Consider the following 27158-nt stretch of genomic DNA (forward strand, 5'->3'; position numbering starts at 1 on the left):
GGTCTGTGACACTTTTAGACTTGCCTAAGAGCAGAGATTTGTCTGATTCTCCTGATCCTAGTTATAATGGTGAGGCCTTGGTCTCTGTTACCAAGTATTTCAGTGGCTGAGGTCTCAAAATGAAAGACTTCTAATGGGGAAACTGGGCTCCAGGGAGCGTACTGTGGGGAGGAGCAGACTTAAGACTCTTGCTGAGTCATCTTGTTAGCAGAAATGTTTTTCTTGAGTAAAACAAGGTTTGGACACTGTGTTCAGACCTTCAACGATCGGGGCCTTTGTTTTAATGTACTAAGTTATTTCCTTATTAGTTCCAGCTCAGTTCAGTTTTACACAGGCTCTTGGGTTTTCCCTGTCAAATGACCTTTTCTGGATAAAGGAAAGGACGAAGATGGTGAAGGCACCAACTGTCCTAAGTTTCTGCTCTTGAAATTAGCTGACACATCATGAAGGGAGACAAGAGGACTGTCCTATCCCATGCGTTGGTACTACCAGATGTGCAAACAGCCGGCTTCAGAGGACTGTCAGGAGAGATCAGCTACCACCAAGGTCGCAGTAGGAAGCAGAGAAGAGATGGTTTCACAAGGTTGTGATAAAGATTTGAATGGACAAGACTAAAGGGCTGAAGTAACACCTCAACCATGAGTATCCATGGCCATCACAGTGTGGGTGGACGAAGGGAGGGCCTCAGCATCGTCAGTTCCTGGGATAGTTCCCTCCACTGTGTTTGGATGTGAGGTGAAGGTCTTAGTAAGCATTTCAGAAGGGAAACTAATAACTTTTATTTTAAAATGTGTGTGTCGGGGGGAGTGTACTCATACATCTAGGCTGTTGACAATGATTGTCTCTAGAGGGTTGGACGATAAGAGCCCTTTGTTTCCTCACTTAGTTGCTATTTGAAAAGATTAAAAGTGGGCACTGTTACTTGCAAAAACTACATACACAAAAAAATCCGTATCTCTTATTTCAGCAATAAAGCAGAATAACACAAAAAGAAAGATAAAGTAAAACCTATTTACATATTCTTTTAATGTTCAAACCATTCAAAACAGCTTTTAGACCTGCTCTATCTTTTCTAGTCCCTCAGGCTTCCTTCAAGCCAATGCCGTCTTTTTATCCATGTATGACAATAGCTACTCAACTAGTCACCTAGTCGCCTCACCTTGGTTCATCCTCCAGTACTGTTGCTGGGATTCACTTTCCAAGATAACCTATGCTCACATTCCTCCCACACTTGGAAACTTTTGATGGATCTCCATAGCTTTAAGGACAAGCTCCAAACACAGCCCTTCACAGTTTGGATTTGTTAATCTTTCACTTCCTCATTATCTCTGTTTCAGAGTTTAGGCCCCCAAAACCGGAGAAGAAGGTGGGGGTTGCATCACAGGGAACAAGTGTTAGTCACTCAGTCATTCATGTCTGACTCTTTACAACCCAATGGACTGTAGCCCACCATGCTCCTCTGTCCATGGAATTCTCCAGGCAAGAATACTGGAGGGGGTTGCTATTCCCTTCTTCAGGGGATTTTCCAGAGTCAGGGATCAAACGCAGGTCTCTTGTATTGCAGGCAGATTCTTCACCACCTGAGCCACCGGGGAAACCCCACATCACAGGGAAGACCACACCTAACTCAGCATATGCATAAGGCACTATTTCATTTTAAGAAAGAACACTGGGGCTTTCAGTTCACACGCTATAGTATTTAAAATCACTTGGCCCACCCAAAAGATGTGATTCTTGCCAAAAGCTTAATGTGAGAAGGAAACATGGGGTTCACATTGTGTCAAATGTTGCCCATATGATGAGGTTTTAGTTAAATTTTATTATTACACCCTCTCAGGTTTGCAAAGTCAAAATATCCTAAGTGCAGTCTTAATTCCTCACTCCACAGACCATATGTTGAAAGCAGCTTCCTTTTATTTAGTCACATTGGATATAATTTCTTACTGGATTGTCTTAGCATTTCCTCTGCTTGTTAACTTCTGGTTCTTTATCGCATTTTTCCTGACACTTAACTGGAGGTCCCTTTCTCTGTGTGTCCATCTTGTACTTTGTGTGTGACAACTATAGTTTATCCTACACTAGGTAATATTTTTAAAAGGCCTGTGTGGACCACTAGCTTCCCGTTCCCATCCTACAAGGATGGTGTCGTCTTTACATCTGCATCAGAGAGCTTCACAGAGCACTAGGGACATACTAGGTATTTTACAATAGTTCTTCCAATTGCTGAAAAACCAAGAGAAATTTTTAATCAGTTCAAATAGCACTGAAGCGTAAAGTGATCTATTACTTTCCAAGAGAACTAGGTCTTTTCCTTCCTGCACGGCACTGGGCAATTTTTAAAAAAGAGATGTATGATCAGAGACAAAAGGAAGACTAATTAAAGCACATCCCATTTCCCTGACTATTCTTTGCGTTTAATCAGATTAATCTTAATGAAAACTGTTCAATATCTTTAGCATAGTGACAACAAACAGCTCAATGGGAAGAGGTATCAGCAGTCATTTGTTGGAACCCAACTCTAAGTCAGAAATAGCACATGTCAAGTTCCTTCCAGTTCAGATGCATTGGCAGAGGTTGCCTAAACACTGTAACGATATGGATTTTAAGACCACTCCAGGATTTCAGGGGAAGCGTGCCATGACTGATTAGTGATGTCTGCCTTGGGCATGGATTAGGGAATGATTACCTCCCTGCCTAGTATTTCTGATACTGGGCTGGGTCTTGCTTTGTGTTCAGATTCTGGGGTGTAATCTGCTACCAATGAAAGATCAGAAGGTCTGGTGTGTAGCTCCAGTCCTTCAGGAAATACTCCTGGGGAACACATCTCCTTGCCTGCTCTCTTGTTATATCTGGTTCAGAGCCAGTGCCTTGGGCCTAGCTTTTAAGGGCTCCAGTCCAAACTATGATGTTGATGCTTTACTCAGACCTTCTGACTCTATACTTTGTCTCTGACCATGGAGAGTATCTTTCTGACCTTTTGGTTCTTTGATGGATCCCCCATTTGTTTGGCATGAGAATTAATTTATTCCCAAAGGTGCTTAAATTAGAAATCACGAAATATTTAGAGAGTGTCTTTTGTTCAGTTCATTCGCTCAGTCGTGTCCAACTCTTTGTGACGCCATGAACTGCAGCATGCTAGGCCTCCCTGTCCATCACCAACTCCAGGAGTCTACCCAAACCCATGTCCATTGAGTCGGTGATGCCATCCAACCATCTCATCCTCTGGCATCCCCTTCTCCTCCTGCCCTCAATCTTTCCCAGCATCAGGGTCTTTTCAAATGAGTCAGCTCTTTGCATCAGGTGGCCAAAGTATTGGAGTCCCAGCTTCAGCATCAGTCCTTCCAATGAACACTCAGGACTGATTTCCTTTAGGATGGACTGGCTGGATCTCCTTGCAGTCCAAGAGACTCTCAAGAACCTTCTCCAACACCACAGTTCAAAAGCATCAATCCTTCAGTGCTCAGCTTTCTTTATACTCCAACTCTCACATCCATACATGACTACTGGAAAAACCATAGCCTTTTGTGGATTAGAAGAAAAATACTTAGGCAGGCCCTCTGATCCCTTTCCTTTTATTCCAAGGAAAAGGTACTTATTGCCTTTGTAGAGCCAATGGGTATAAAAGTTGTCTTCTTGACCATGTGTAAGAAATGAAATATTGGCTTACCTAGAAAGTTCTCCAGACAACTGGATAAAAACCCCAGATAAACATAGCATCTATAGAGTTTCCCAGATTTGGGCAGGGTAACCTGCATCCTCCATCCCTGGGTGCACACACAAGTCTTCGTAAAGATATACCCACAAGCCAAGCCTGTTTTCCATGAAGACGACCCCGTCTCTCACAGATTGTGCCAGTGTGCAACAGCAGGATATCAGAGCACTTCTCTAGACCAGCTAGCTCTTGCTGCGCTAGTGTTCTACCATTTACAGTGTTTCCTTGCATCATTTCAGTCACATAAGTTTAATCCTTAGTTAAGGAAACGTTATTTTATGGCTAGAGTTTCCTTCTTCCATCCCTGGCCACGTCACAAGATCCTCATTCTAGAAGTCACAAGGTTAGCAAGGATAAGAGAAGACAATGGTCATATTCTGTGCCCTTAACAAAAGCAAAAATCAAATTCATGAGGGTTGAAGTTTTGCAGGACAATACTTTTCGTACTGTGCTAATGTACGTACTCGTATTTTATGCTGTGCTAATGAACTCAACTGATGAGAAGTTTCACAAAGATATCGTTATATAATCAAAACAAATTCAATTTCCTGAAAGGGTAAACAGTTATTACTGAGCTCATTGCTTAATCTTTCTTTTTCTGTGTGTCTTATAACAACAGAATTCTTCCATTTGAAATACTTCAGCTCTTAAATCTAAACAAAAATGGAAGGACTGTGATTTTGTATGTTTTAGGTTGGCAATAATGCCTTCAGTGTGATGTCTTTTTGCATTTTGCAATTTGCTGCCTTCCACAATTCAAATTTCATGGTTTTGTTTACAGAATAAAAATATTTTTAATTGATCACTCATGCTTCTCTAGCCATAGGCCTACCACAAAGGCATCCACATTTTCATACAAAATTCACTGTTTCCATTTGGCACTTGAGTACCTTTAACTGTGTGAATCGACAATGTAAAACATCATAATCCATTGAGAATACACTAATAGAAATACATGCCTTCTAAACCCTGCTATACAAAGCACATTGCTTAAAGACAGCTTAATTATTCCTGTAACCCTGTTCTCCCAATGCAATGTCCTCTAGAACACTTAGAATCGGTGCATTCAAATCCTGAAAACTTCTATACTTTTCAAGTGTTTAAATGGGTAAATTATACCCCTGATCTTAACTGACAAGATTCAGAGTCATGACCAGAAATAATAAATGAAATGGTAGAGACCTATATTGCCAAATATTCATTAAAACAAGGCTCATCTATAGAACAACTGCAGTGATGCCTGTCTTTCATATTTCTCAAGCATAAATTTCCAAGAAAAAGATTTCCTGTTTTTAACCTGTCGCATGGGTAATAATTATCACGTCCATAGACTTTGATGCTGCACATCATTCCCCGTGAACATGTCCATGGTCATCAACTAACTGGCATATACTGCATTTCACTACCCCAACTGGCATGTCACTATTCCTCTGGCCCATGGATAGATAAAGTAATGAAATGATACTCAGGTTGGTTTCACAGTACACATGCGTTATGAATTTGAAACACATTTCTGACACATACTGTGCTCCTTAAGCATATAGTTTAGAAGAACTTACTCTAAGAACTTCCTTTTATGACTCAAACCATAATCTGGAACCATTCACAGTCCTTGGTTTTAGAATACTATGTGGTTCCATTTTCATTTTAAAGACAGCCCAAACTTCGAGCTGCTGAATCAGACCATTTAGGGGAAAGACATATCTTCAGTTGGAAAACTAGCCAAAGTCCACTAATCCCTTCTATGATTATACAGAGAACAGAAGTAACAATGTAAACAGTCAGATTCAACTAATTTGAGAAGCAAGGATATGTAAATTTGTAGACATTTTGACTTCAATCCTTATTTTCCCCATTTAAGGCACTAAGTCCTTGAATGTTTAACAGACTTCTCCAAAGCAGCATGGAATCAGGCTCCACATCTGATGTGCTGACATCTCATCAAGCTACACTTGTACTCTCTCTCTAGAGCATGCTGGTGAGGGCTTAGTCCCAGTTCTCGTTTCAGCTGTACCAACAAATCAGAGCCAACTTCAGTGAGTAAAGGACAAGGCAGCTCATTAAGATCAACCTGTTAGGGCTGCCCAATTTTCATATACCCACAACCATACATGGGTAAGCACAGAACTCAGATATATATAAATCACGTTTAGAATCAACACTGTAGCACTGCACAATTTGCCCACATTCAAATCTCCAGACAGACACACACTGATTGCATTAAGATTCAACATATTACAACTGCTAAACTCACCGACTCATATAAAACATGTAACTATATGATGGGAGCATGGATACTGAACATACCTTGGACCAACATAGTAAAGCCCAGTCATTTTGAAAACTTTGAATTTTTATGGCTGAATATAGCTAATCCAGCTACATTAATTCCATCATTTGAGACAATTAATGTACATCCATCTGTTAGGAGCCTAGAGTAGAATCATAATCAAAGTTCTCCTATATCCACCAATTTAGAGATCCATGTAGAAATAGATGTTGTATAGCTCAAATACATGACCCAACCCACAAGGAGTTGCCTACACAGCTGCTGGGAAGAAAGAGAGCTGGCAACGATCACCCTCATCCTTGGGAATAATGGACCATGTCCCTCCTCTCTCACCCTGAGGAAATAATTATGAAAGAAGAGGGAGTGGGTAATGAATGAACACGAAGGCGTAGTTGAGACAGATTATTTTATGCTGGATAATCTCTTGCTACACTGAATCACTCTAATAAGTTAACTTGAAAAGGCTTACCTTTGGTTGGTTTCCAGTGGAATGAACGTAGCTCAGCTCAATGCAGGTTTTAGACTTCTGCAGCATCCATCTGTACTAATTAAGGATTTGTCTAGGCTCGGGAATATCATTCTACATTCTAAAACCTCTCGCTCTATACATTCAATCTGGTTTCAATATTTACAAAAAGAAACACGTTTTTGAAACGTGTGGCAGGGTGTGCGTTTTCACTTACCTTTTCCGCTGATTGAGCGGTGCCAAAAAAAATGGGAATGAAGGCAAGCCAAACTATACATGTCGTGTACATGGTGAATCCGATGGGCTTGGCTTCATTAAAGTTCTCTGGGACACCCCGAGTCTTGATGGCATACACAGTGCACGTGACCATGAGAAGGATGCTATATCCCAGGGAGCAGATGATCTGTAGGTCCGTAATGTCACACTTGAGAACCCCCCGGGCCTGCTCGGGGTTCATCGTCTTGTGTTCATCATAGTCTATGATGATGTTAGGTGGGTCAACACCGAACCATATGAAAACGCCGAGAAGCTGAACTGATATTAAACTGGAAGTGATCGCCAGCTGTGACGTTGGGCTTATGAGTCTGGGGGCTGTCACTGATTTCTTGCCCTGTTCAAATATGCGGTAAATCCGATTGGTTTTGGTCAAGAGGGCTGCATAGCTGATGCACATACCCAAGCCCAAGAAAACTCTCCGGAAAGAACACACCGCCACATCGGGTTTGGCTATCATCAGGAAGGTGATGATGTAGCAGAGAAAGATGCCCGTCAACAGAACGTAGCTCAGTTCCCGCCCGGACGCCCGAACGATGGGAGTATCGTTGTAGCGGATGAATGTGGCCATGACAAATATGGTGGCGATGATCCCCAGCATGGCAAGAAAGACGGGGATGACAGCCCAAGGCGAGTGCCACTCCAGTTTGATGATGGGGATATCCTGGCAGCCAGTTCGGTTTTCATTGGGCCGCTGGTCGTAGGGGCAATGCTGGCATGTCATCTCATCGAACTGGTACTGGTAGCCATCGCAGGGCTCACAGGTCCAGCAGCAAGGAGTTCCCTTCTGCGTCTTCTTTCTTTGCCCAGGCTTGCAGGGCATCGTGCACACAGAGGCGGGGATCTCCCGCACTCCCTTACCCCATTGCATGTCCTCTATCTGTAGCAAGAAACAAGGAGGTGAAACAGGTAGGTTAGTTAAGAGGAAAAAACAACCAGTAATTACAGCAACATGTGAGAACTGACCAGGTAAACTAACTAACCCCAGCTGGTAGAAGCTACAACCAAGATTCAACCCACACCATTTACTGTAGCATCCTCATTCTTCCCGACCCAGGGATCCAACCCGGGTCTCCCGCATTGCCTGCAGAGGCTTCACCATCTGAGCCACCAGGGAAGCGCTCCAAACTACTACAGAGTGTGCCAAGCATGTCTGACTATAAGAATCCCTGCGGTAGCTTTCAGAAGTACCAATTTCCTGTTCCCACCTAGAACCCCAAAATAAGAATATCCTGAAAAGGAGCATTTGGAGCTTTATTTTCAACAAGTACTCAGAAGATTCTTAAAATTAGTCAGTGATTACTGACACACTCTCTACTGCCGTCTCCTGGATAATAAGTGCAAATGTCCCAAGTTAAGTTAAAAATCTTTAATATGAAATGCTACATTCATTTCCCTTATTAGATGCTTTAAAAAAAACAAAAGTGTTTTTCAGTTATTTGGGAAGATATGTCAGAGCTAGCCACTTTTTCTAAAATTCTGTAAGCATCACTGCCATTTCATTGAGAAGTTTTGAACTGAATGAACCTATTCTATTTCTCACAGAGGAGTGATAAGGTTCATTATCAAAAGTTTTAATTGTAGCTCTGGAAGCATTTGATAAGAAAATAATACAGTCTGGAAACCTCTAAAGATTAGCCATGTACCTATTTGAAGATGAAATTTAAACTGAAATACTATATCCTAGAGGAAGATGAAAGTATGCTTACTTAATTAGAATACTGGCTTTCTGGAGGGGAATTCATAATTAACAGTTTTCTGAGAAGTAACGGCATTAGATACAAATAAGAGCTTTAATGCTGGGATGAAATCTCATCTTTTCCAGCACAGCATCTATTATTTTTATTTTCCTGATATCAGTCCTCTGAATTTCACCCCCGCCATGTGCTTCCTGTGAGATATTGGGAGGTTCTTTGACAATTACCTGGAGGGGTTTTTACAACCCAGTATGCTGAGGCTGCTTTATTGACTATGCCAAAGTCTTTGACTGTGTGGATCACAATAAACTGTAGAAATATCTGAAAGAGATGGGAATACCAGACCACTTGACCTGCCTCTTGAGAAACCTATATCCAGGTCAGGAAGCAACAGTTAGAACTGGACATGGAAAAACAGACTGGTTCCAAATAGGAAGAGAAATTGTTACCCTGCTTATTTAACTTATATGCAGAGTACATCATGAGAAACGCTGGGCTGGAAGAAGCACAAACAGGAATCAAGATTGCCAGGAGAAATATCAATAACCTCAGATATGCAGATGACACCGCCCTGATGGCAGAAAGTGAAGAGGAACTAAAAAGCCTCTTGATGAAAGTGAAAGTGGAGAGTGAAAAAGTTGGCTTAAAGCTCAACATGCAGAAAATGAAGATCATGGCATCTGGTCCCATCACTTCATGGGAAATAGATGCGGAACAGTGGAAACAATGTCAGACTTTTTTTGAGCTCCAAAATCACTGCAGATGGTGATTTCAGCCATGAAATTAAAAGATGCTTATTCCTTTGAAGGAAGGTTATGACCAACCTAGATAGCATATTTGAAAGCAGAGACATTACTTTGCCAACAAAGGTCCATCTAGTCAGGGCTATGATTTTTCCAGTGGTCATGTATGGATGTGAGAGTTCGACTGTGAAGAAAGCTGAGCACTGAAGAATTGATGCTTTTGAACTGTGGTGTTGGAGAAGGTTCTTGAGAGTCCCTTGGACTGCAAGGAGATCCAACCAGTTCATCCTAAAGGAGATCAGTCCTGAGTGCTCATTGGAAGGACTGATGCTAAAGCTGAAACTCCAAAACTTTGGCCACCTCATGAGAAGAGTTGACTCATTGGAAAAGACTCTGATGCTGGGAGGGATTGGGGGCAGGAGGAGAAGGGGGCGACAGAGGATGAGATGGCTGGATGGCATTACCGAGAGTTTGGGTGAATTCCAGGAGTTGGTAATGGACAGGGAGGCCTGGCGTGCTGCAATTCATGGGGTCACAAAGAGTTGGAGATGACTGAGTGACTAAACTTAACTGATGCTGAGCCCCACTCTCGGATTTTCTGATTCACTGGGACTAGGAGGGGACTTGAGAGTATGTATTTCTAACAAAATCTCAGACGGTGTAGCTATAGATTCTCTGTCCATCACACCTTGTAAACACTGACACGTTCCAACCTCCCAGTCACAGAGACTGCATCAGGAATGGGGTCATTATGGCATGACACAGAATTTAACTTTGTGACTTTTATAGAGATCACATAGGACAAAAGTCTTTGTTTTTGCTGGACTTGCAGTTTCCAGGATATATGGATGTGGTGTGCATGGCTATAAGAAGAAAGGCATTTGCCAGAGAAGGAAGCCAATATAAAGGAAAGCAGAGCAGAGAGTTGAAAAGAACTCTCTATCCATGAGCCTGCTTAGGCTTCTGGATATAGCTATGCCTGAACCAGGTTTTCCATACATTGTGTCATTATGTGAGCCAGGAAATTCTGCGATGCTGAAATACTTTGAACTGCTTTTATATTACTTATATAATGTCCTGGAGTCAGGACATTTGGTGAGGGACAGGGAAGCCTGGCGTGCTGCAGTCCATGGTGTCGCAAAGAGTTGGATGTGACTGAACTGAACTGAAGGGTCCTGAAGAATATACCAACTAAATAAATAACTTCAGTATCTGTAATCTGCAAAAAGATTCACTTAAAAGAGAAAAATACAGAATAAATTCCAATGAAAAATTTGGCTGATAATCCCCATATCTAGTTAATTAAATTTTTATGATATTTGAACTAAAATATAGATTAGAAAGATACTGGAAAGTCTGAGACTTTAAAAAAATGCCTACTTTTAAGAGATAAGGGGGGTTACTAATTTATTGCACAGTGAAACTCCATTGCTGTGTTAAAACAGGATGCAGTGTATAGTAGGGTGTGATATTTCCATCAAAACTTGAATGAGAACTACATTTAACATCCAAATCAAATGTAGTTAACTCTGGAAAAAAAGAATGGTTCAAAGATTAAACTTTATAAAATATAACCTTCTAGTGGTTGAATTTAAACTTTAATCAGAGACCCAAGAATCTTCGGATGACTTCTATGAACTCATTTGCATGAGGACAAAGCCCAAGTCAGCACTAATAAATCTAACGAAATTTAAAACATAATCATTTCTTTCTCAACATCATCATTTTTGAGCCAGTAAGTCACTGTCAGCTGTCCCAAAATCATAAAATTAAGGAAATAATTTGTAATAAGAGGGAAAGAGACATGCAATAACTTTACAAATGTCCAATTTCAAGAAGGGGAGCCTAAAAAAATTGCTATTATTAATACAAATGTTTCCAAATGTTAAAGTAAAAGGCCCTACTCATGATCAGTAAGGAAGATTAACAACAACAACAAAAAACTTACAAATAAATTTCATTAGCTAAGCTTGAGATTGCCTGATTCCAACATGAGTGGAAACTAAAATGTCATATGATTAAACTTGATCTATGGAACAGCTGTAGGGCTCAAATATAAAAACAAATTATCATTATATGTAATATTTTAAAGCCAATTTCAAATGTTGCCATCTTGCAACACCCTCTTCCTTTTAAACAAAATGGTCAGCAAAGTTGAACAGATTTTCTTCCCTCAGACTTAACCAAATATATACAAAAGCTATAACCACAAACATTACATTGACTGATTACTTAATTTGTTTTCAATTTTCATTTAAAGTAGATCTCCACTCAATTTAATTGTATATATTTAAGCAGCAAAGTTGCCTCTTGCTCCAAATGAACAAAAGTCATTTACTTGCTTTGACAACAAGAATCATTATTGAAAATATAATCTATGTTCCATAAATGGACTGACTAACCTTTAAGAACTCCAGTTAGTGAGAATTTTGTTAATGCGATAGACATGATTTGTCTATGTCTCTACCTATCCACACAAATTCAGAGCCTGTTTAATAAGAATAAACAGCTGCAAATGCCATGGGCACCTATTTAAAAGAGAATAATAATTTAGGGCTACGGATTTGTTGTTGTTCAATCACTCAGTCATGTCCAACTCTTTGCAACCCAATGGACTGCAGCACACCAGGCTTCCCTGTCCTTCACTATCTCCTGGAGTTTGTTCAAACTCATCTCCATTGAGCTGGTGATGCCATCCAACCATCTCATCCTTTGTCAAATATGCAACTATAATGTCAATTGGCTTGTCAAAAGGCTAGAAAGAATGCAAATTTGAAGTTTGCTCTGAACTCTGCAACAAAACTGTGTTTCAGTTAGCCAGAAAGCAAAATAAAATTGCAGAAAGATGTGGAAAAAAAGAAAAGAAATCTCAAAGAGTGTCAGGTGACCAAAAAGGGGGGATTCCAGGCCCTGTGCCCACAGATGAACTCAACAGGAGGAAGACTTCTCTTCCCTGGCAAGGAGTCAGCCAATGAAAAGCCACGGACCCTTTGGCCTCCCTCCAATTTCTTTTTCCCACTATAAAAGCATTCTCCTTCCCTTGCTGTGAGGAGTCTTGCATGTGGCTTGCCATAGTTTCAGATTCCAAATTATAATTCCCTTGTTCAAATAAACCCATCTTTGCTGGAATAATGTATGTCAGTCTATTTATTTCAGGTTGACAAAGACTAGAAAAAAGGTTAGGATGGTCACCATCATCTTATGTAGAAGACATAGTTCTAAATTCCCTGATAAGGATGCATCTTCTTCCTGGGCACCCAAAGTTTATGGTTAATGGAGACTGGATCAGCTCAGTAGCTGGCTCACGGAGAAGGCCTGATGAGATCTCAGCTCTTGGCAAGAGAACAGAACTGTAGAGCTAGTACCATTTGATTAACACCATGCCTGGCACATAGATTTTTATAAGTAAGTGAATCAAAAGTTTAATAAAGAGAAAATTAGGCAATTCTGGCTAATGAAAACAAAAGTAAGTCTTTTGTGGTGTCCAAGAAAAGTGTTCTTCACTCTTTGAAGAAAAGACACAAAGAATTGACATGGTGTCATCAGTCTTTGATGTGTGCTGATGTGATACATGGAGCTGAAGCAGCCATTTTGCCACCACGAAGAAACAAATGGAAAGAACAAACCCAACATGCTGAGCCTAGTGAAAGAAAACCAAAATGGAATTTGTATCTTTGATGGAGTTGAAATAACTTTCTAGGGTCCACATGGAGCAACTCCTCTATGGGGTGTCATGTTAGTAAGCCAACACTTACACAACTTTCACATTCCTGTAGACAAGCTTCATTCAGCCAGAAATGCAGTATGTCCACTTAGCTATCAGCCAGTCTTCAAAGGCTAAGTGAATTCAGGAGCTTCTCACCCAAAAAAGACTATGTGGGCTGATCAGATGATCTTTATATGTCTTTTCCTTGTTCTTCATTTTTTATCCTATAGGAGCTTTCTGCTTTCCACCCCATTTTTCAGTTCTCTGAAAGGAGACTGTCCACAAAGTGTAAAGTAAAGTGTGCTGGTACCACCTAAATTGTCTTTAATCATTTTTTAACAGTGGCATCATGATGTCAACCAAATGAACCAATACTGGTACCACCCAAGCCTGAATTGTGAACATGAAATGATAAACTTCCCTTGGTTAACCAATACCTCATGGGTACCCCACTCCTTACAGTCAAACATTCTAACTAATATGCTTTCTTATTTCTGCATCTGGTGTGTGAAGGCCTGAAACTAGTGGACAGTTAGCCAATAATTCAAGCTCTTGAATGAGTAGCAGAGAGTTCCAGAAGAAAAGCAAACTTGTGAATTACATGTAGTCAGAAGCACTTGGTTTTGTCTCCTGAAAGCACTCAGAAAAGAGGGTGGGGAAGACCTGGACTCAGAAAATCAGCTGTGACCCCACTGCTTCTGGCTCATACAGAGACAATGAAAAAGCACCTGTCAGCTGAAGTTTCTTAGCACGTGTGCTGGCAAAGAAAAAAAGGGTCTGGCTCTGTACTCCACAGGGGGTGCAGAAACATTATAATCACTGGAATTTAAAATAAAACCCAATGAGTTTCTGTCTTACTGCCAAACGCAGGAATCAAACTGAGAGGATTTTTATAAACACTGTTCAGTGCATCCATTTTTATCTAGAAGAGATCTGTTCCTTTCCCCATACAGACGTTTTCTCTTTGAAAGAAAATTGTGTCACTCCAGAGATATTTTCTTCACTGAAATTCCATTTGCACCCTTCCAGCGCATACTCTGTAGAGCAGGCTGGCTGGTGCTTTTATTGCCCAAATCCCTGCAATATTATTTTTGCTTATTAAAACCGCAACAGAATGAGCTAATTTAAAAAAGAGCTTTCTATTAAAACCCCATTTGTTCATTAAAATATATTTGTCCTGTCTAATTTATGGAAACATCTTTCCAGGAAAAATGCACAGGAAGGTGGAATACCTAGAACTAGAAAAGAACCAGCTTTAGGTTCCAGTGTGGAGTGGGCAGGGGGAAACGGCTTCACAAGGAGTTCTGTAGCACGTCTATGTCTTTTTTTTTTTTTTATTTGAGACTCAGTCCTGATTATTAAACCTTAGGCTGCATGACTGGACTATAAACCAGAATTTCAGGACTGCTATAAACACACTTAATTCAGATACTACGTATTCAAAATGTGTAATTACTTGTACAATTCATCATTTTTAATGTACTCAAGGAAGAAAGTACCATGCACTTGCTTCATAAAACTGTACATAAAAGATTAATACATAAAAGAGTACGTAAAAGATTGGCTTTTAACTACAGTAGTCACTGGGCATCCACAGAGGGACTCAGAGCTTCATCTCACTATCAAGTCCCTTGAGCTCCAAGATGAAGATAGTTCTGTATTGTTACTGAGACTTTTTTTTTTCTGATAAACAGCTGTTCCCAAGCTTGCCTGTACATCTGAATCACTTGGGGATCTTCTTGGGGCAGCATTGTGTTTAAAAGCTCCTCTGATAATATGTAGACAAGTTTGGGAACTGATGAACTATACTCTCTGAAGGGATGGGATTTGGAAGAAAATATTTGTGTTGTTTAGAGAACCTAGTGACCGCAGGCTTCTATTCTTGACCTTATGATGCACTAGCTCTTTTAATGTGCTTTTAATGAAAGTCTGAGAAGGTCGCCTAAAATGTACAGTTATGCTCTTTTTATGATTTAATGGGAAAGTATGGAGCTGCAGTGGAATTACAAATTTCCACAGTTCAGAAAGGTCTCCAGACTTATGTTTCATAATGTTACTGGCCAAATAACAGAAAATGCCTACAGAGGCCCAGCACATAAACAAACGATGTGGGTGGGAGTAAGAAATAATTCTTGCTCCAAAAAACAAAGTCTACAGGAACACAAATCAAATTATATGTCCATATAAATATATATTAAATTACACATCAAGAACAGATTTCACAACGATTCTGCCTAAATGATCTGCATTTACTGTTTCAATGCTTGCATTTTCCTTAAACACAATAGAAAATGGGGTAGTTCTTGTTACATTTGCATAATTAAAAGCTCCCAGACTGAATGAACAGTTTACCCCTACAGTAACTGTAGATTTCTCTTTCTTTATCAAACCTTTCTATCCTTCTAATTACAGAAGGTTGACTTTACTTGGCTTCAGAACTTCCTTTTATTTATCTTTTCCCCAGAAGAATCAGCTTTCTGTGCAACCTTCACTTTTTCACAGTGTTGACACTCTTCAAAAATACCATACACTCAGATGGCCACACTGAGCTGACACTGGTCAGCTATCTCTTTTGGAAACAATACTGCCAGGAGAGGAGCCATTTCCTTATAATTTACCTGCTAACCACAAATCACTTCTTATTTAGTCCCTCTCCGGGGACACAGTCCCCTAAACGATGCTTACCAATAAACATTAGGTATCTAATCGTGCTTTATTTATCAGAGACAACTGAAAGTAGGTTTGTTTTTTTTTTTTTAAGCACAGACTTAAGGATAATGTATACCATAAACATATTCACATAATATACCTCAAAAATACCTCAGACAAGCTTGGTCAAAATTGAACTCATGATCTGCACCAGGGACTGGCCAGCTATGGCCCCAGTGAGCCAAATCCTGCCCACTATCTGGTTTCATGAGGAGTTTTATCAGACTCCCGTCACTACAATGTTCATTTACATATTATCTATGGCTGACTGTAGGCTACAATGACAGAATGGAGGGGCTGTGAACGCAGGGCCTGTAAAACCCAACTTATTTACTATCTGGTCTTTTGCAGAAAACACTGGCTGACTCAGAGGAAATGAAAAGAGAAGAACAAAGCCCTAGCACGTGGCAGCTTTATCAATCCATAAACCAGGAGTAGTGTCATCCTAGACCTCTTCCCTTCCTTTACTCCCCCTCCCATATCCAAGTGATCAGCTACCTGTGCTGGATTTATCTCTTGTCTTCATGTACATTAACTAGTTTATCCAACAAACTGTATCATAAGTAAGCTTCCTGGGTCAGGACCAGAGGAGACAAGAATGAACACTTTTGAGAAAGGAATTCTCTTTTCTCACCTTTGTTATCACACCTCCTCTGCAAAAGCATTCTGTGGGGTTTCTTGGCCTCCCTTTCCTGCTGGCATTTTCTATTCCCATCCTCTGACTACAGCTAGACAGATTTATGTGGATATCTGACCACATCATCTTTTTGTTTATTCCTCAGTGACTTCTTCTTGCTCTTAGACCTGCTAGCAAGTGTTGTCTGTCAGGGACACACAGTAGGTGGCTTCTCCCCGCTGGCTACATGAGTCCCATGAAGCATCCTGTCCCACAGAGCCCCTTCTGCTGTCACGGGATGTTCAGCAACTCCTTGACCCACTCAACTCTTGCTCAGGACACCCACCTCCACTGGGTTGATTCCTCCTTTTATAACCCCTCATGGATCCCTCTTCAAAGACTCTAGCAGCATTTGTAATTATGCCAATATGCAACTCATTAAAGTCTGTCCCCCAACTCCTCTGTAAACTCCGTGAGGTCAGAGCTTCTGTCCATTTATTCAGTGACGGATGCTCAGTATCTGAGAGTGGACTCAAGAGCCCTGGCAGGTGAAAGAGGTGAGAGAAAAGATTGACCCCTCCTCTAGAAGGGATTTTCCCCCAGCCAAAACTGCAGTTTCATGCACTTTTACTGTAATTAGACTTGATGAAAAGATTCTTAAGGACTTATGTGAGTCTCATCTATTTTTTGTTCATTTAATACACACACATCTATAGAGTGGATGTTTACACTTGAAATGTCCTTGGCATTTTGAGGGAAGAAAGGGAATTAAATCTGGAGAACTGAGTTGCTAGGTAGTGGAAAATAATTAATACACCATGGAGAGTGGAAAAAAAAAAAAAAAACAGTCTGCAGACAAGGCCACAACTGGACTTCAATAGGTTGCTGACTGTTCTCTGTACATTCTCCCCTGGTAAACTTAGCTACAGCTCAAAATAGAAAGAACAGTAGCTAGGAAGGCAGCCTTTCCTGGGTTCAAAGGAGGGCTTCATCTCTCCAGACACTGCGACCAAAGGCGAGTCAACGATTTGGAGCATCCGTTGCCCAACCTTATTTGTTATGACTGAGACATTTGTTATAAAAGAAATAACATGTGTAAGGCAAGTGCCTGAGTAGCTTTATAAATAATTATTATTTTTACTGGAATGTTATGACTATGATATTTTGGTTTCAATGATCAACTTAATCCAGGCAAAAACTTCAAGAGGGCCACTGTCAGGCCTCACCTCTCTCTTGAGCTCTTATTCGTACAGTCACATAGTATCAGCAATTAATGCAATAATGGCATTTCAGACCCTGTAAGTATTGCCTTCCTTCTCATTTTCTAAATCTTACCACACATGCCTTGGACTACAACAGACATGGGTTCAAATCCTAGCAGAGTGACACTGGTCAAGTCATTTGAACTTACTGAACCTTATTTTTTTCATCTGTGAAGCACAGTTATGATTTGTTCTTGTTCTTCAGTCAAGGCTGTATATTGTTACCCTGCTTATTTAACTTCTATGCAGAGTACATCATGAGAAACGCTGGGCTGGAGGAAGCACAAGCTGGAATCAAGATTGCCGGGAGAAATATCAATAACCTCAGATATGCAGATAATACCACCCGTATGGCAGAAAGTGAAGAGGAACTAAAGAGCCTCTTGATGAAAGTGAAAGAGGAGAGTGAAAAAGCTGGCTTAAAGCTCAACATGCGGAAAACGAAGATGATGGCATCTGGTCCCATCACTTCATGGGAAATAGATGGGGAAACAATGGAAACAGTGTCAGACTTTATTTTGGGGGGCTCCAAAATCACTGCAGATGGTGATTACAGCCATGAAATTAAAAGACACTTGCTCCCTGGAAGAAGTTATGACCAACCTAGATAGCATATTAAAAAGCAGAGACATTACTTTGCCAACAAAAGTCCATCTAGTCAAGGCTATGGTTTTTCCAGTAGTCATGTATGGATGTGAGTGTTGGACTGTGAAGAAAGCTGAGTGCTGAAGAATTGATGCTTTTGAAATGAGGTGTTGGAGAAGACTCTTGAGAGTCCCTTGGACTGCAAGGAGATCCAACCAGTCCATCCAAAAGGAAATCAGCCCTGAATATGCATTAGAAAGACTGATGCTGAAGCTGAAGCTCCAATACTTTGGCCACCTGATGTGAAGAACTGACTCATTGGAAAAGACTCTAATGCTGGGAAAGATTGAAGGCAGGAGAAGGGGATGATAGAGGATGAGATGGTTGGATGTCATCACCGACTCGATGGATATGAGTTTGAGTAAGTTCTGGGAGATGGTGATGGACAGGGAGGCCTGACATGCTGCAGTCCATGGGGTCACAAAGAGTCAGACATCACTCAGCAACTGAACTGAACTATTCTTCAGTCATACGGTCCTGTCCAACTCTTTGCAACTCCATGGACTACCTCGTAGATTTGAAACTGAGGATGATTCTATGGGGCTCCTGGAAAGAAAAGCTTTTCTGTGTCCCCTTCCCTGAATTCCAAAGAGCAGATTCAAACAGATACTAAATAGGGAAGGGACAGGTTGTAGTGATATGGGAGCAAAGAATAGCATAGCCTCAGGACAGCATCCTGGTTTCTCCTCCAGGGATATACCTAACAGTCTCTTGAGCTCTTCTGCAGAACTAAAACCCCCACCAAATGGAAAGTGTCGACTACCTGATGAAACTCCATTCATTCCAGAGAAAGTTCCAGTTCACGCATCATTATCTGAAGCCAGAAGATTTCCTGATTGAAGGTACTCAGGTCCTTCAGGCACCTTAATTTTTATCAACAACCCTGCCCTTTGACTTTCCTCATCCCCATTCAGTTCAGTTCAGTTCAGTTGCTCAGTCGTGTCTGACTATTTGCGACCCCATGAACTGCACCACGCCAGGCCTCCCCGTCTATCACCAGCTCCCAGAGTTTACTCAAACTCATGTCCATCGAGTCGGTGATGCCATTCAACCATCTCATCCTCTGTCGTCCCCTTCTCCTCCTGCCCCCAATCCCTCCCAGCATCAGAGTCTTTTCCAATGAGTCAACTCTTCACATGAGGTGGCCAAAGTATTGGAGTTTCAGCTTTAGCACCGGTCCTTCCAATGAACACCCAGGACTGATCTCCTTTAGGATGGGTTGGTTGGATCTCCTTGCAGTCCAAGGGACTCTCAAGAGTCTCCTCCAACACCGCAGTTCAAAAGCATCAATTCTTTGGCTCTCAGCTTTCTTCACAGTTCAACTCTCACATCCATACATGACCACAGGAAAAACCATAGCCTTGACTAGATGGACATTTGTTGGCAAAGTAATGTCTCTGCTTTCAAACATGCTATCTAGGTTGGTCATAACTTTCCTTCCAAGGAGCAAGCGTCCTTTAATTTCATGGCTGCAGTCACCATCTGCAGGGATTCTGGAGGGTACTAGGTCACTGCGCACTTTTTATCTGGCAAATCAATCAATTTGTCCTTTTATACTTCATCCAAAACTGTCTCTTAGAATTAATTTGGTACTGGATTCGGTTTCAGAATTAATGAGAAAGTAATATATGTGAAGCAGACAGTATGGGCCATGGTAAAAAACCGAACGAGTTATGTCCACCGCAATTATTATTATTAGTGACTATACTGTCATCTTTGACACCCTTTCCACCTTGCTCCCCTGAAAAAATGGCATAAGTTGTTCCAATTTATTTCCATAAACCCCTTTCCTCTTTGTCCCTAAATGCTGCTCTATTAAAGTTGCATTATCGTGTTCTCTTAATTACTCTCTTTGATGTCAACCTTCCCTGTCATTTTCTTATTCCTTTACTCTGCTTTATTTCTCTTCACTGTAAGTCACTACCTGAAATTAACCACCTGGGTGTTTACTTCTGGGTTCATTTCCCTCCACCCAGAGAGACACCACATTTATGTTGTTTCTAGGCCACCCTGTGCCTGGACTATCAGCTCACTCACTGGGGCTATTTGTCAAGCTTTCTAATTCACTGGAGTCCTGAACAAATAGTTCTTTCCCTTCCTGTAACATTTATTATGTCTCCTTTCTTTTCCCTCCTTTCTACTGAGACAGGAAGGGGGCAGGGTGCAACCTTTAAAAGAATGACATAGCCTGAGGACGTGACACAAACTGATTAGAAGCAAGCAGGTCCAAGATGGCAGAGGAATGGATGTCTACTAGACCTTGAGCTGTGGTATACGCTCACATCATTAGTAAGACACCAGCAAGCTAAGTGACATACCCACAGGCGCCATGACCATAAAGGTCAAAAAGTGGGTGATGGCTCAATTCCTGGAAATCCCCAAAATAGCAGGAATACGCCTTCTACTTATAGCCTATGAAATCACCCACCCCTATAAAAATGGACAGCCCCATGCCCTGGGTCCTCTCTTGCTTCCTGAGATGGCTCGCATTCTGTCTATGGAGTGCATTTCCTCCCTGAACAAACCTTCTCTCGCTTCATTATGCCTTGTTCTTGAATTCTTGCTTGTGTGAATCCAAGAACCTATGCTTGGTGACTATCCTCGGGGTTTGGACATGATCTGGGATGTGACCATCCTCTCGCGCCTCACTCTTTATCCTGCGGCACCGCTGCGCCCTGGATCCAAGTCACTGTCCATCTGAGATAGTGCAGATGCCTCATTTCAGCCTTCAAGTCACTGCAGAGCAAACCCCTAAACCTTTCCTCCAGCCTCATCAGTCTCCAGCCCTCAACATCCATTTTTCTTCTAGTAAACGGTTGTGCTTCTCTTCAAGACCCCATGGCTCCCCATTGGCATTATTCAGTTTATATGCATCATTTTATCTGTCATGTTTTCCCCCTAATTCTGCAACCATTCAAATAACCCAAATCTTCTCTGATGCCTCCAAGCTGATGTCCTCTCTGATGTCCTGATGATGTCCTTCTCTGATGTCCTTACTTTCTTTTGAAATCTCTTGGCATTTTATCTATACTATTCTACCTCCTCCACTTCCACTGGGATAATAGGGCTACTATGCATTTAAAAAAATCTCCTACAGAGCCTGAAAGGTGGAATGGAACTTGGACAAATTCTATTCCAAGTAAGACATAAAGGTATAAATCCGTAGGAGAAGATGCTTCCTTTTATTGTCATTGAATGCTCCTTATTCTTCCTTTTTATTTGAGCCTCCCAACTCTGACTTGCTTAAATATACATGCAAGAACAAAAGAAGTCCTCCTATCCCTGCTACTAAATCTTCTTTTCTATCCAGCTCAGCCATTCAGCTTAGGTTTTCACACTCCAGACAACTTGCAAATTGCTTTTCACCCACTCACCTGGGCTGAGTCACGCTCTCTGCCAGGTAAGTGGGGAAGCATGCTGATCAGTTAAGTTTACCCATGGAGACAGGGAGAGCATTTGATTTCCTGTTTTCTTTTCCCTCCTTTCTAGTTTTTTTTTTTTTTTTTTTTTTTACCCCTAAGCCTCTGAATCTCTTGGTTCCATTTTCTGAACTAGAGGATAGAAACTGTTTTTATACAGATTATTTAGCACCATTATCCTGTATTTCATTCTGATGAATACGAGCACTGCAACATTATCTTTTGAACATAGAAAACCACACGGTTCAATATCACAATGTCAGGGGAGCCACAATGCACATTAGTTTATTAAAGACCCTGAGAAGTAATGCTATTAAGGAGAGAACATGCTTTGATTTAAGACAGTGCTTTCTAATTCATTGGAGCCCAGACCAAATAATTTTGTCTCCTCTTATAACATTTACCATCTCCATACACTGCAGAATCTGCACCCCTCCAGTAACACTGTAGGAAACAGTGACACTGGTTAAGTAATATTTTGCTTGGGATCCTCGCATTGCCTTTCAGATCTTCATTATAAGACAAAGAAGATCTTATTTCACGTGGCTTTCAGATTTCTCTTGCATAATGTCTCCATGCCTAGGTTCATGAAACCCTTACTCACTGGCATGTCCTCTCCGGTACTTATTTTATCAAGACCAAGCCAAATACGTCTCCAGGTGAACACCAAGTGAAGTCAGACTAAAAAGCCAACCTCTGTACTACAGAGACCTGGGTTACCACTCCCTAAAGACTGAGTATAAGCTCACAAGTTTTGTTTCCGGGCACATACTGTCCAGTGAAGAGCTGAGCACTCATCTCTTTGACACCTCCATGTTAATCTAAGGAAACAACACAAATAGTTGGACTCTTACGCTCAGTTGCCAGCTCAGAAGATGTGGTGGACGTGACATATTTGGGCAGGTGATTCTTTGCTAGCCTTCATACTACATCTACATAAGTAGTCACATACTGTTCCTGAATTTGTTTCATGCCCTAAGGAGTTCTGCAGAAAGCTCTTGAGATGTATGTGTGTTGATGTCTATATCCACAGGTATACCAACAACATTAGGCTATTTCAGAAACTGAGTCTACTGTCTCATACACTTAGTAGTCCACAAGCTAAGAGACAAGTGGCTTCTACCAAACAGCACATCCTATGGACTGAATGTCTGTGTTGGTGGGAGAGGGGGGCTGTTAGGAGGGGATGAGGTTGTAAGAGTGGAGCCCTCATGAATAGGATTCATACCCTTAGAAAGGGACCCCAGAGAGTTCCTGTACCAGTTAGGAAAGAGGGAGAATGCAGACATCTATGAACCAAGTAGCAGGTTTCACCAGACACCAAATCTGCTGGGGTCATGATTTTGGACATTTGAGCCTCCAGAACTGTGTGAAATCCATTTATTTTATAGTAAGTCACAGAGCCTACAGCATTGGGTTCTAATAGCTTGAATGGTCTAAGACAGCCTATTGGCTTATTTTTACATTGAGAAGTTAAGTTTTCTTTGGAAAGTGAGACAAATGAAGTGTTTATTTGATTCAGCTTCTATATCCAGGACTGCTGGAAGACGAGGGAGATGAAAAGTACTTTTTCATCAAGAAAAGTACACATGAGACTACAGGGACTATTTTCTTCCTTTTATGCCAGGATTTTGAAGTTGACACAGGTGGGCTTTCTTTATACCATCCTTCTCACATCCTCTTATATTTCTCCTGGCTCATGATTCAAAGGCCATTTACCGAGCCATTTCTGCATCTCATGCACTATATTAAGCAATGACAATACAGATATGACAGACAATGATTCCATTTCCCCCTAGAGGATCTTGGTGTCAGTGGAATATGCATGTAAACTCACTAAACTTCAGTATAATTCAAAATACAATTGTGGTCCAAATGATCCTTAAGCTGTCTTTTCTAGAATATTGGAGCAGAGTCTCTGAGGATGATTAAGAGTCCTTTAGTGGGAGTAGATGGGCAAAATCATTCAGGAAGAGTGAGCAGCTTAAGGAAATCCAAGAAGGCATTTGATTCAGTGATGGGGGTTAGGATGAAGGGCTATAGGTAGTCTAAGTTGAGAGCAAGGAAAGAATAAAGAAGATAATGTTAGAGATGCAGGTGGGTACCAAATCATGGACTATCAGTTTACTCATTTTGAGTCAACAGCTATTCACTGGCCACCCAATACACCAAGTGATATTCATTAGGAGACAGCTTATAAACAGGTTGGTTAAGACTTCTGACCTCAAGGAACTGAATTAGAACTGGTGGGACCACTGAAGCAACAATACAACAAATTAATAAACTGTATATTGTAACAAGTGTTCAGCTTCAGCATCAGCCCTTGCAATGAGTATTCAGGGCTGATTTTCCTTAGGATCGATTGGTGTGGTCAATGATGCTGAAGCTCCAACAGTTTGGCCACCAGTGTGGCCACCTGATGTGAACAGCCAACTCACTGGAAAAGACCCTTATGCTCGGAAAGACAAAAGGCAGAGAAGAAGAGGGTGGCAGAGGATGAGATGATTGGAAGGAAATACCGATTCAGTGGAAAATGAACTTGGGCAAACTCCAAGAGATGGTGAGGGATAGGGAAGCCTGGTGAGCTGCAGACCATGGGATTGCAAAGAGCTGGACATGACTTAGCAACTGAACAACAAGTTTTCAGCAGGAATGCAAGTGCTAGAATAACACTGGTGCATTTACTTTAAAGAGAAGACAAGAGAGGCAGAAAAGGTGATTTTTAAGTTGTGACCTGAAAGGTGAGGACACAGAGCAGGTGTAAAGGCCCTGAGACAGGGAAGACCTGGTGTGTTAGAACTGTGGTTCTCAAACTTGAATGTGCCAGCAAATCTCTCAAAAACCTTGCTAAAATGCAATTTCTGATTTACTCAGCCTGGGGTGGGTTTCAGAGTCTGAATTTTAAACAAGCTCCCAGGTGATGGTCCAGGTCTGGGAATCATACTTTAGGGCCAAAGTGTTAGAGGAAACAAGTCACAGGGTTTGTCTGGAGCTTCGTGGTAAGGGTAACAACACCCTCCAGCAGAGTGTCAGGATGCATAAGGTCAGCTCAAGACTGTCGAATGCCCCATTTGAAAGGATATGTTTAGAAGAAGGCTTATATTTTGTCCTCCTCCTTTCTTGGGGCAGGAGTGCAGTGAATGTGGGAGGATCTTCCAGAAACATAAAAGAAAGGTCGCTTGATCAAATTTCCTTTGCTAACAATAGATCTCATGGAGAACAAACAACTGGTGTATTCTAACTTGAGATTTTTGTATCTATGGAATGCTTTTAGCAGGATGTACTTAGTCTGTCTGGGATGGATTTTGATAAATAAATCCAGAGTCAGTCAATTTACAGCATATGAGTCCCTGGAAAACATCATGAAGCTGTGTACCTAAGTTTAAAATAATAATGTTTCACGACAAAAACAGTTCTCACTTTTGTATACAGACCCATACATTACTTAAAGTTTTAATTTATTATCCTGGCCAAAGTATGAACTTAGGCAAGAAAGGACCTGGGGAGTGATACTGATACTTCTGGACCTCTCCCAAATTTACCTGTATCTACAATTACTTTTAATTCTGAAATTAGGAGTAACATTGATTACTGTGAAGGACTGAAAAGTGCCCTCCTCAAATTCCTACGTTGCAGCTCTAACCCTGCAAAACAACTGGAGACAGAGGCTTTAAGGTGATGCCTCCAGAACTATGAGAAAACAAATGTTTGTTGTTGAAGCCACCCTGTTACACAGTCCCAGCTGACTGGTACACTGGGTAAGATCACCAATGCAAATCACACTGGACAGTCTAATCCTTTGTGCTCATTCACCTATGCAGACGAGCTGAGAAATGATCCCAGAAATGATGGATGGCTCAAAGCAATGGTCCTCTGCCCAGGACTTGCTGAGAGCTTTAGAAACATATCCATGCCCAGCCTCCACCCAGAGGGATTCTGATTTAATTGCTTAGGGATGGGTCCCAGCCATTAGGCATATTCACAGATTAATGGTGATATCAATTTATGACCTTCCTGGCATAATAAGAGTGAACCCCAGATTGCAATCTTTGAAGTCTCGTCCATGGAGCAGACACGCTGCCTGGGACCCTTTCCCAGCTGGGACTCTAGCTGTGCTATGACATGGGATTTCCCAGTGCCATTTAAATCTGGATGTTGGTCAAAACCCAATTTAGTGATGTATTCTCTACTCTCTCTCTTGTCTTTTAACGTTAGTATATTGAAAGTAAGCTAGATAATTCTCTATTACATATTTGTATCATTTATTTGTATATAACAAGTGGCTTATTGTGCTAACAAATCCTTTGAACCTGAGACAAAAGTGAAAACTTTCCTCAAAACACACACACATCCACACACATGATTCTTAAATGCATTAAGAAGTCTGAAACAGTGGGTTAAATTATGTTCTTAAAGATGCTTCTGGAGAACCCAGAGGGACAGTAAGTACGATGTCTATAAATAAAAGTGGGACACGAACCTTGGATTTGTCCTTCTTCAGACTTGATAGGTGATAAATAAGAAGTAAAGCTTCCCTTTCCTTCAAACTTCCCAGTGTCCACTGTCAAAGCATCTGACTTTGCCTTGGATGAGGAGCCAAGCACTCTGTAAGGGCCACAGGATCCTATTAAGGCTCTGAGCACCAGGCCCCTTGGTAATTGCCCATTTGAATGAAAAAAGTAACTGTTAATAAATGGGAGTTACTGAAAGGCACGCTCCAAGCTTTTTTGCCAACCTACACATTTCTATGATAAGCCATTTGTTCACTGCTCAATTATTTTGTGATGTTTGATTAAACAAAATCAGCCCCCAAATAACTCTATTAGGGTTAATTGACATCTTCTCACAGGAAAATTACACTTTTCTGGTCATGCTTTTAATAACAGGCCTCCCAGATTGCAGCGGCCATATCTGAACACAATGCTTGAGGACTGCTTCGAAGACTGAAGGCAACCTTTCAGATTGCTTTTGCAAAAGAGTTACCGAGTCAGCAGATCAAACAATTATTCAGCCTTATAGACAGTGCTGCAATATTCATAAGACTTGGCAGCTAGGATTTAACTATTAAAGCATCCTAATTAGTTTCTTAATCCGGGGCTTGAAAATGATAATAGTTTAATGCTCAGAGTATGTCAATAACATTGAGGCAACACAATTCACTGAAATATATGAACCCCTAATTCTCTTACTAAACACATGAGATGGAGATGAAATTAGCTTGGGCCTGTGTCAGATAAATAAGTCTTCTGGGCATAATAATGGACCATTAATAACAATAACAGTAATGACTATTGTTATGATTTTGTTGTCTTCCCTCCCAGCAGGTTAACTGCACTGAAATTGTGGAATTCTCCCATCACTCAGAAGCACTACATCAAAGCCAGGTGCCCTTTTCTTTTCCTTTCTGAATACCAGATCAGTATTGCGATGTGCAAAACCTCTTGAGACCTAAAACTTAGCCAGAGAATGGTTTATTTAGCTACAAACTATCAAAAAGACTTGCATTTGTCAATAGTACAATTTGTATAATTGAACATTCACTCTGCGCCAATTGAACATTCACTCTGCGCCGGGTATTAAATACACTCTCTCCCTAAACCCCATTAAAAACCACGCAAGG

At 41.1% G+C, this 27158-nt stretch overlaps 1 protein-coding gene across 2 annotated transcripts in view; it reads right to left on the reverse strand.

The window, feature by feature from the left end:
• GRM7 (glutamate metabotropic receptor 7) overlaps positions 1 to 27158 on the reverse strand; it is a 931612-nt gene that overhangs the window by 183081 nt on the left and 721373 nt on the right. For both annotated transcript variants that reach the window (XM_005695650.3, XM_005695649.3), the window contains exon 8: positions 6686 to 7621. In XM_005695650.3, coding sequence (XP_005695707.1) covers positions 6686 to 7621 — 936 coding nt within the window. The remainder of the gene's footprint in view (positions 1 to 6685; positions 7622 to 27158) is intronic.

This window comes from Capra hircus, chromosome 22 (assembly GCF_001704415.2).
Source record: "Capra hircus breed San Clemente chromosome 22, ASM170441v1, whole genome shotgun sequence".
In the NCBI taxonomy this organism is placed as follows: domain Eukaryota; kingdom Metazoa; phylum Chordata; class Mammalia; order Artiodactyla; family Bovidae; genus Capra; species Capra hircus.